The sequence below is a fragment of the Nannospalax galili genome, unplaced genomic scaffold (assembly GCF_000622305.1).
Source record: "Nannospalax galili isolate Female #2095 unplaced genomic scaffold, S.galili_v1.0 scaffold1051, whole genome shotgun sequence".
In the NCBI taxonomy this organism is placed as follows: domain Eukaryota; kingdom Metazoa; phylum Chordata; class Mammalia; order Rodentia; family Spalacidae; genus Nannospalax; species Nannospalax galili.
In genome coordinates this window covers 1,598,596-1,609,854 of record NW_008331995.1, presented here as the reverse complement: position 1 = coordinate 1,609,854, position 11,259 = coordinate 1,598,596, and the positions used below count along the sequence as shown (strand labels likewise).

At 41.3% G+C, this 11,259-nt stretch overlaps 1 protein-coding gene across 4 annotated transcripts in view; it reads left to right on the top strand.

The window, feature by feature from the left end:
• The window catches only part of Adamts9 (ADAM metallopeptidase with thrombospondin type 1 motif 9), a 182,128-nt gene that overhangs the window by 120,294 nt on the left and 50,575 nt on the right, over positions 1–11,259 (top strand). For 3 of the 4 annotated variants that reach the window (XM_008827120.3, XM_029560637.1, XM_029560639.1), the window contains 2 exons: positions 498–665; positions 8,139–8,312. In XM_008827120.3, coding sequence (XP_008825342.1) covers positions 498–665; positions 8,139–8,312 — 342 coding nt within the window. The remainder of the gene's footprint in view (positions 1–497; positions 666–8,138; positions 8,313–11,259) is intronic. The other variant, XM_029560638.1, reaches the window with a different exon arrangement.

The following is an 11,259-nucleotide window of genomic DNA, read 5'->3' as shown; positions in this document are numbered from 1 at the left end:
CTTTTTCACCTCTACCCAATAGGCTGGGAAAAGTGGAGCTTTTTTTTTTTTGGAAAAAAAAAAATGGCTGGAGAGTTTCCTTAAATCTGTTTTTTAAGAAATTGAATACAATCATATATTGGAAATGTACCTTTATCCCAATCATCAAACATTTTGTTGGGGAATATTTTGCTGTTTGGTAGTAGGACTTTTCTCAGTCAAAAACCATGGTAATTTCAGGTTCATGAGTTTTATTTTAGATTAAATTGTCGGAATCGTCTCATGCTGCTGTGTAAGCCAACATGCCCTATGAGACTGCTGTTGCAATGCATGGGCACTTTTTTCCCCATTACTGCCTTCCTTCCCTGTTAGGCCTTCAAGAAAGATCCAGAATGCACTGGGAAGGGGTTAATGGTAACCTTCACTAGGCATGATCTTAACATCACATTACGCAGGTTTTTATCAAACTCACTGTGATTAAAAAACAACAACAACCTTGCCATTGCTTTATATTGCAGTGTTCTGTCTCTTGTGGTCGAGGGCATAAACAACGAAATGTTTACTGCTTGGCAAAAGACGGAAGCCATTTAGAAAGTGATTACTGTAAGCACCTTACTAAGCCACATGGGCACAGAAAGTGCAGAGGAGGACGATGCCCCAAGTGGAAGGCTGGCACGTGGAGTCAGGTGAGCAATGCTTCTCCTCTACCCGACTGCTTCATTTTGTTCAGCCCCGTGCCCGACACCAGCATGTTCACTTGTGTTTCTTTGCATTGTTTTGGTTTTACAACTGGGAGGGAAGAATCTTTACCTAGACTGTCAGGTTACTTACTAAGTGGGTGTCCTTGGAAGAGCGGCTTCAGTCACTGGAGCTCTGGCTAACATCTACAGTGAGGTGGTTGTAAGGTTGAATTTTATATGCTAATAGGTATCAGATATCCAACACAGGTAATTTTCAATACTTGGCTGATGACCTGACATTATCATTCACCACTCAGAAAAACATTAGCTTAGATTGCACTTAAGTGAAGTGCTGTCACTTGACAGGAACTGAGCCTCCATTTACCCTGGAGGTTCTCAAAAAGAGTGCACAGATTAGTTCCTTTCTTATCACTGTGACAGAATGCCTAACAGACACAACTCAAGGGAGGAAGGTTTAGCTTGGCTCACAGTTTCAGGGATTATGGGTCTGTCATGGCAGGGAAGGCATGGCAGCTGATGCAGCTTGAAGCACAGCTCTTCACATCTTGGCAGGTCAAGAAGCAGAGAAACAAACTGAAAGCAGGGCTGGTCTGTAACCCTCAAAGGCCAACCTCTAGTGACCTACCTCTGCCAGTTACACTCCTACCCCAAAGCTCCCACAGCCTCCCAAAACAGCACCGTCATCTAAGAACCAAGATGAGCCTGTCCTAGAGAGCTGGCAAAGCTGTTATAGGCTCAGGCTCACAACTGAAATGCCAAGATGGGTCTGTGGGGGCATCTCATTTTCAAACCATACCAAGTGGTCGTTATAAAACACTAGTCAGAATTTCTCTGCTTGTTTGTTTACAATGAGATGGGGGACCTAAGGGGTGGTTCTCTGTCATTTCCTAGCTCTGTAATTTGGGTGATTTATTTAACCTTCCTAAGCCTACTTCATATGGTTCTTACAATGATTTAATGCAGTAATGAATGCCAAATGCTTTGCTCAGTGGACTTGAATTCAGTAGGCTCTCCAGAGTAATATCTTGTTTGGATGAGAGTGATGTATCCTTCAGATGGGGAAAGGACAAGGACCCCAAGACAACAATTACAGTCAGGGTTCACTAATTCTAGACATTTGGAAAGCTAGACAGAAGAGGGTGTGAGTTTTCTTGTTGAAGCTGCAAAAGCATCTTTAAAAGCTTGGTTTCTATGTAAACACTGAATACAGGAATGTGAACTGAAGTCATTTGTGTCTAGTTGAAAGTCGACCTCATAACCCCAGCTTGTTTGTTTGCTCACTGAGGCTGAAGGTGCTTGCTTGAAAGTAACAAGGTGTGATTTATTTTAAAATATTCTGTGCTTAATGCTCAGTCTTCTCCCTGCCATCTGGTTCAGCAAGCCTTTGTGAGCTTTCTTATTCCCCCTTGCTGTGAAGAATCATGTGAAAGACTCCTAAGGATCAATGAAAACTAGACTTAAAGTGGGCGGCCTCTGGAATAAATCCATCCAATATCTTGCGCTTGATTCCTTGAGCTTTGGTTACAGCCGTATTAACATGGAAAAAGCTGAGGATTCTCCATGCTAACATTCTAATGGAAAATTCCTCTAGAAACCTGAATACTGCTTAAATGTCCTTTGCTGAGGTCACTGTCCTGCACACCCATGTTCCAAGTCACAGAAGGGGAAAGCATGGCGCCATTCTCCCAGCACAGGAACGTTGTCCCTCTCAAGGATTGTGTCAAAACAAAACATCAGAGGTTGCTTGTTTGCTTTAATCACAGTCCAAGAATCTGTGCTCCTTCTTCCTCCAGCTTCCTTCAGGGATCATACTGAAAGTAGTATGTCACACTGGCCATCCTTCCTAATGGTTTCTAAGTGACCACTGTCATCTGTTAACGGAAGCCCTTTTATTTTTGGAGCTTTTCAGTTCGTGCCGGAGCCTGCAGCGATCATTATTTAAGATGCCACACTAATTAGGCTGTCTTCTTGTAGACTTTCATGCTCTGTTACTTTTCTTTATGTTCTTTGGTGTCTTCTTATCTAATCCGTTTCCCCTTGAATATTAAGCTCAGCGCATGTAAATGATGTTCATTTTAAAAGCCAATTTATTCACTAAAGAGAGGAATAAAAGAATCTTTTGCTGCTCTTTATTGGTAAATACTGAGTGAGTTTTACTCCAATATCCTCTGGTCCTGAGGAAAAACCTAAAATTGCTTGTAAAGCTAGGATGATTAGGCTTAAACCCTGGAGTTTTCTGCAAACTTAGATAATGGGATTATCAGAATGCCTCCCCAGAAAGAAACAGTCTTGTTCAAAACAATTATTTAGAAGTCGTCACCTTTGTAGACGATGCATATAAATGCTGTTTTACAGTGGTTGGTGGCCAGCTTTATCATGCCTTGATCTGATTTGTAGGAATGAATGATAAAAGCAGGCAAGGTGAGGTGCTGCCTGGGAAAGATTTGATTTACACTGTTTGCATGTATACCTGAAAGTCATCAGAGCCACTGGTTGATGGGGAAACATGATCTGCATGATTAAAGATTATTGGCTTACTAATGGCCGGGTGGTAAACAAGAACGTCCCTAAGGCAGTGATATTAAGCAAGAATAATGATTACTGGTTTGCAACAATATTCCGAGGATTTTCTATCCGGCCCTTCCACTTTTTTCTAGCAGCTATATTCAGGCATCTTGTCTTCAAGGTACAAAAAAATAATTAGTACGATTTCTCATCATGTCAAACTGCCAGATGATAATAAGATACATAGAATGTTGGCATAGGACACTGCCATACTTAATAACCTCTCCCCAGAATCGAGCGCTTTGAGATCTACAGTGGGATGTTTCATTTCAGTATCTTTTGAAATCTTGAAGCTATAAAGGAAATTTGTTGTTGTTTTTTTAACGACTTCACTACAGTCTTAAAGAAGTTTTTTATTTTCCTCAAAACTTTATGCTCAATTTGTTTAGGTGATTTTGGTTAAAAGAACTAAGAGATGCTGCTGAAATTTTAAGACTGAAATCACTACCGGATCCTTGATTTAGCCTGATGCCGTGAAGGCTCTATAGTCTCCTGAAGTCAAAGCATTCCAGGATACAATGTTCTGAGCTCATATTGCTCCTCTACAAAGCCCTCCCCCCTCCCCTTAAAATGATGACCAGAAGCCAAAAAATCAGTGGCCACAGTGGAATGAAAGTAACACTTCTTCATTCGTTACTCATGAATTCCCTCAATCGATTCATTCATCAATCCAGAGCTGTGGCTCTTTTTCACAGTTTAACACCTTTGGGGTCAAGATGGGCCTTGCAAACCATGGAATGCCATGATTTAATTCACTACCTTACTAACATAATATGTAATGATATGTCTACAGTCCGTGGTGTCTTAGAGTCATTGAGTAAGAATTCACTTTTTCGTCATCTCCATTGCAAATGTTGAAGTGAAGCTGGCAGATTGCCTTATGAAGCCACTAGAAGTCCTTGGTTGCACCTTTTCTTGTAGTGATAAGGAAAGTAATTTGATTATGGTGTTTGACCCAGAAGTTCATAGGTGTTTCTTGGAGACATGTGGCAAGTGTGTAACGTGTGCCCATTGAGAAACTAAAAAAACCACTTGCATATGCACAGTGATGGGAAATTGAGTTGATTCAGTAATTTATGCTGTTTAGTAATTTATGTTGTTTATTTGGTCTTCATTTGAACCGTGAATAATGATAGTGCATTGTTTGAACATAAACTTATTACTCCAACTTTTCCTGGCACAGTATAAAATACTGCCTCATGTTAGCACTAGATTTTGAAACTGGGACCCAAGTTCTAATCCACCATGGCTCTGCCACATTGCCTTACCAAATTCAACTTTAATTGGAATTTTGATTTTGTTTTGTAATTTTCTTTATTCTTCACTTTATTTGTGAAATTATTTAAATGGTTTATTCAGAAATTAAAATTATTTTACAGAAAATGCTAGGGGGGTGGCATGCTGGCACTCCTTTAATCCCAGGACTCAGGAGGCAGAGGCAGGCAGATCTCTGTGAGATGGAGGTCAACCTGATCTACATAACAAGTTCCACAAATTGGAACTACGGGGAGACCCAGTCTCAAAAAGAAAAAAAAAAAATGCTTAGCATACTGATAATCATTCAACTAGAGGAAATTTTTGTGCCTCATGAGATAACTAGCAATGTCTGGAGACTGGGTTGTCACAGCTTGGGGTGAGGGAAGATGTAACTGGTATTTAGTGGGTAAAGGGAAAGATGCTGCTAAACTTCCTACGATACACAGAACAGCCCCAAAACAAAACAGCTTTTGGTTGTAATACCCCTACATGGAGTTTAGCATAATATAGCATGTGATTAGTGAAAGTTTAGTGGTGTTATGATTTATACAGAATGATTTATATAGTTATTTTCAATTTACTCCTTGCTTTAAAATGTTACCACTCTAAGCTTACCAGTAATACTAGGAGAAATTATGTGAAATCTTTTCCAGGTATATGTTGATTCCCCAAACATGAGAAGTTCCACAGAGATCCTTTTCATCTATGTAAATAAGTGTCAAGTTCCCCCTTAAGTCAGTAAGTTTTGCACACTTACTCAACAGGAATCGAAAGGAGATGAAACATGGCTCCCAGCCCAGCAGCTTACAATGAAAACTGTCTCCTTTCACACCGTTACAAACCAATATGATGGGAGGGGCGTATTAATAAAGGCGAAATGGATGACCTCTGCTGTGGGAACTAACAAGTACACTGACCAGAAGTAGATCGGGAGTGTGCTGGGGGCTTTCTGATGCTATTTATTCTAAAATTTTCTGCAAAAGTCTCTCAGAATTTGCCAAGCAGGCCTGACTGGCTCTGTATGCAAATTTTTGCCTTTCATAAGCCAGTACAGGAGAACAAAACCCAGATGCAGCATACCTCGTTCTGATCAGAGATTACTGCAAATGCTTTATCTAGAAAGGCAGGGTTCATACCTCACTGTTTAAGATATGTTAAATTTTAAGTTAATAAAAAAGTATTATTTGGAAGATGCCTTTGACATTATGAAGATTAGAATCTAAAACTACATATTGTATAATCAAATTTTTCTGTGTCTTCATTTGTCTCATGAAGAATTAGGAAACATTGTTAGTGTTACTTAGGTTATGACTCTTAGTACCATGCCTTCATTGCACCATAAGTACACTTTTCTTTCTTTTTCTTTTTCTTTTTTTTTTCTTGGTCTTTTTGAGACAGTGTCTCCCTGTAGCTCCAGCTGTCCTGGAACTCACTATGTAGACCAGGCTGGCCTCAAACTCCCAAAGATCCACCTGCCTCTGCTGGGATTAAATGCGTGCGCCACCACGCCTGGCCATCAGTACATTTTTCAATAACAATAGCCTCCAAAAGAGATTTGGGGACTGGGGAAATAGCTCAGTCAGTAAAGTGCTGGCTCTGCAGTTTGGATTCTCAGCACCGAAATAAAAATCCAGGTACAGTAGTACAGACCTACAGTCCCAGTGCTAGGGTGGCAAAGACAGGAAAATCCCTGGGGCATGTTGGCCAGTCAAGGTAGCTGAATCAATGAGGTCTAGGTTCAGTGAGAGACTCTTTCTCAACAAATAGGGTGAAAAGCCATTCAGGAAGATACCCAACATTGACCTCTAGTTTCCACATGCATGGATGTATACCCATACAGGTGCTATGCGCGTGTGTGTGCGCGCGCACACACACACACACACATACACACATAGGTTTCATTTACTTAATAGCCTGAATAATAGTATATAAAGGTCTTTCACATTTTTCTTTGCTATGAAGACACCGTGTAATTTTGTGTTTATATCAGCTTTGCATCAAACTCAAATGAGTTTACATTATTACCTTTTTTGTACTTCTATTCGGGTACATTGTTCTATAAATACTTTCTTGTATTTAAGAGTGCAAATTCAAATAGCAGAATTCCTTTGGGTGTTATTGTTAATGATGGTATTTGAATATTTTTATCATTTGTGGGATAACTGTACTGTTACAGTCCATTCTTTCTCCAGTGCAACTAATGTGAAATATTACTCGTGTGGTTCCTGTGAGCATTAAGTGGTCGTTGTATGGAGAAGAGGCATCACTGGCATTCCCAACCCTCTCATTCCACCCAGAATATAATGACTTTAAAAGTCTGATTTCTTGTGGGTCACAAACTCATTCAATGCAATTAATCCAATTAAACCTGAACAATAGTAGCAATATTGGTACAAAACATTGTCTTCTCTTCATTTTGATGTGAGTTATGTACCTCTTCCCCAGGATAGATTTGTCTGAAATGATAGGATTTCCCAAGTTGCCTTCTAAAAAGAATCACCTTTTTTCTTAAAATCTGGAATACCAAGAAACTTAAGATTCGGCAGCATCCACTGAGGTGCACATCTTGACAGAGAATTTCCATCATTATCAGAGTACCTTGAATTTTCCTGCAGGTTAATTGGACAAGCCGGTGATTCTAGCTTAAAAAGATCAGCTCTATTCTGTAGGAAGACGCCTTCTTGACAGTGTGGCTTGAACGTATGCCAACTGTTTTCTCAACATCAGGCAAATTAATGGAGACTGAATTATCACAAAAATGTGCAAATAACTTTTGTAACTAAGTGCCATATTGTGCAGTTCTTTCTAATCAAAGGTTGCCTTTAGTTTCTGACTGCCAAAACCTCAATAAAGACACTAATTCTTGGCCTGCCCTTAAGTGAGATTATGCAACCTAGCAATGAGGGAACCATTAAAAAATTAATTTAGAGGAAAGTTAATTTCAGACTTAATATGGTGTTTTGCAACTTGGTCAACAAAATATTTCGGCATGATGAACAGTATTTTTCAAGGACTGAAAACATGAAGCCTGAGGAAATCATTTTTCCTTATTATTTGCTTTTATCCTTCATATATTCGAGATTGTACTTAAGTGATATTTAAATGAATTCCGTAATTTAAACAAGCAAACAGAGCAATGTCCTGTCTCCAGGAATAGGAACAAGAGGCTAGAGAAAGCAATTCTACTAATACGAACTTAATCTTCAGGGCTTGGCTGGCTGTGGGTTAGACTTTTAACCTGCCAAGAAATTCTTCCCTTATAGTCCTGCATCTCTAGTTTTCACAAGTCACACATCTTCCAGGATGGAAGGCATTTTGTACATTTCTTTTCATGTAAAGCCTTGCTTCTAGGTTGTGCTGTTTCCCACTCTTTCCACCCTCTGTCATCCACCGAAAGTTTGGCTAACTTTAGAGATTCATCCAGACTCATGACCCTTGCTCCCTCTCCAGCACTGGCCCTGAATCTCCAACTTTCATACATTCATTGCCTCGGTGTCCCTTCTGTGGAAATGAGAAAGCAATGTGATTGCTGTGAAAAATCATTGGATTAAGAATGCATTACCCTCCTCTGTGACCCAGCCCTCCCCGCCCTCTAGAATGAGCCCAAGTGCCTACTTACATCCTCTTTCTTCTCAGTGCTCTGTGTCCTGTGGCCAAGGTGTACAGCAGAGGCACGTGGGCTGTCGGATTGGAACACACAAAACAGCCAGAGAAAGCGAGTGCAACCCATACACCAGACCAGAGTCGGAACGTGTCTGCCAAGCCTCACCATGCCCTCGCTACACTTGGAGGGCAGAGCAATGGCAAGAAGTAAGTAGATCCATGAAGAGAGTGCACACCTGCCCGGCCAGCGCGGCGCTCCACCCCTCACTAGCATCCACACCCTATGGAGCCAGGAAAGTCACTGAGCACAATGGTATCTCTGGCTCCTTCCCAAAAGGTTTGCTGTCAGGCTCCAAGCAATTCCTGTGTGTCTGTCTGTGTCCTTGAATGTTCCAGAGCTGACTGCACTGAAGGAAAAAAAAAAAAAAAAAAAAAAAAAACTTTAACAGGCTTTGGGCCAAGAACATAAGACAGTGTTTCCAGAAGGAGGGGAGACAAGAGGAATATTTTAATATGTCTATCTGAATTTGGTCATTCTGTGTTAATTTGAATAGCCAGAAGCCACAGGCAAACTTGAGATACAAAGTACTCTGTATTTTTCCTCTTTCCATGGCATTGGCTGTCAGAGAAGATGAGCACTCATGTGAAACCCTTACTAATTAGTGTGGAATCTCCAAAGGTTTCAAAAATTGATGGAATCTGGAGGAATTGCTGAGTTGATGCAGAAATAGACCAGACTTAGTTTTCTTCCACTCCCAAGTTAATGCTTGACTAAAGCAAACACTGAGCTGTCCATGTAGAAAGCCTCACTGCAGGCAGAGGAGAGGAAGGAAGACATTAGAAGGCCAGAACAGAATACTAGCTTATAGAAATGGGGAAGTAGAAGGCAAAAGTTGGCCTGCTGACACTGGAATGGGATACAATATGCATGCTGTTGAAGTGGGAAGATGGGAAGAAGGACCCCCATCCACAGGAAGTGACTCTCATAACACAGGGTGGTGCCGTTCTGGAGGGCTTTCTGCACTTTACACTGCTCTGGGAGTTGTCTGACCATCATCTCACTTTATCTTTTGAAGGACTGGATGAGGTGAGGAAGATCTCCATCCCATTTCACAGATAATAAAGCTAAGGTTTAGAGGGATTGTGTCATTTGTCAGAGTGTCCCTCAGCTAGCAAGTGGAGGAAGCCACAGATGATCCAAGTTTGTTCTCTTGAGTCAGTATGAATTCCAGCTGTGTCTTCACCTGCCGGAATCTGTTCCCAGCCCTGTCCTCTCCTCCTCTCCCTTGCCCCTGATGGATTTGTTCCAGTGTACAGAGATTTTTCCTTTTAGGAACTCTTCCTTCTCCGTCTGCTGAGTCATGTTGCTTATGTTCCTCCTGGATGCTTCTTGTTTCCATTAGATACAGCAGGAAGACTGCTTGAAGAGCTAAATTTCAGAGTATTTGTACTTGAGCCATAGACATTATCAGGAATTCGAAGTATCTGTATGTAGAACAATACTGGCCTGGGCCATATCTCAATACAACCATTTTCAGACATGAAACCATGTCTCAGAGCAAGGAGTCTTAATATTTCTGAACCTTGGGTTTGCCATCTGTAGAATAGGAATAGTAATAACTTTGAAGAGTCATTCTGAGGAAGTTGGAAAGTTATCTGTCATTAATTACAGTCTGGGGATGGCAGTGTGAGCTAGAGAGGAGGTTACCTCATCCCCCTGACTCAGTGGAACCTTCTGGCTGTCTTTGAAACTCCCATTTCATGCCTAACCCTGCCTTCTTTGTCCGTCTTGCTCTTCATGCTAAATTCAACTCCATGTCCCTGTCCCAAAGAGCAGGAAATAAGAAAGTGTTTGCAGATGAGTCAAAACTGACTGCTTGCACTGTGGCCAGCATTTGAGCATTCAAGAGCCAGTCAGGCGCGTGTATGCTCCCTTCCCAAGTCCTTCTGAATCCCTTAGGGTGGAAACTACATTGGAACTGTGCCTAGAAGGTTCTGTCTTGCCTGCACTATGAAGATGGGCCTTTAGATACCCTTCCTCAAATATTGCTATCAAGCTCCATATAAAAAGACTTAAAGAGATAGCCTGCCCGGTAGGGCATGTATTTAATAAGTTGAACATAGGTTAACCATGCTCACAAAGAGAAAGGTTCTGTAAATGATAAGAAAGCAGGTTCTAATAGGTAGCCTTCTACCAACATGCTTTCTTCAAGAAGGAGCATTTGAGGGGGAATCTGAGTAGAGAGGGTAGCTTAGGAGGCCTTGACTGAAGCCGATGGAGTGAAGTTCAAGGTAGCCGAGGAGAGAAAAGCCCCATCCAACCCTTCCGTGTTCCCCATTTACAAGGTGTACTGTGAACCTACTCAGATTGTCCCCACAAGGCTTAGCAGGAAAGTTGAAAACCACTAGGCAGCCACCTTAGAAGCCTGGGTCAGGAATGGTGCAGCCAAACTCCTGCTCGTCCACACCAGTCCAAGTATAATTATTAAGTGTTCCTACTTTCATGATCAAAGATGTCCTGGTTAAACAGTGAGCTGTGTGGTCACTAGATAATGCAGCATCTCTCAACCTCTTCTGAATTATAGTTCTCTCTTTCTATCCGGTTCTGGTTTCTTCTCACAACCTCTCCCTCAGCTGCCACTTGACCTGATTCTTTTCCTGTGAAGGCTTATACTGTAGTGACAGATGACCTGAGGTTGGTGACATACTACAGTGTAGCCTCCCAGCCAACCAAATGGGACATGCTGTAGTACCTTTTCCTCCCTCTCCAGAGAAATTCCTTTCTTTCTTAGCAGTCCTTAGCAGTCACTTCCTAAGTTTTGTTTGCTTTTTGCATATACTTTCTGCTTCTTTGAGCAGTATTAAAACTCACTAGTTTGGGGGAATGGAGAGATGGCTCAGTGATTAAGAGCACTGACTGCTCTCCCAGAGGATCAGGGTTTGGTTCCAGCACCCACATGGCAGCTAACAACCATCCGTGACTCCACCCTCTCTGGTCTCCATGGACATTTCATGCACTTGTATAGTTACATATATGCATGCAAAACACTCATGCGTATAAAAATAAAAGTAAATCAATAAAAAATTTTAAATCTTGCTAGTTTGTTTTGAGATGCATTCCATACTAGGTGCATAAGCAAATGACACCCTTTTT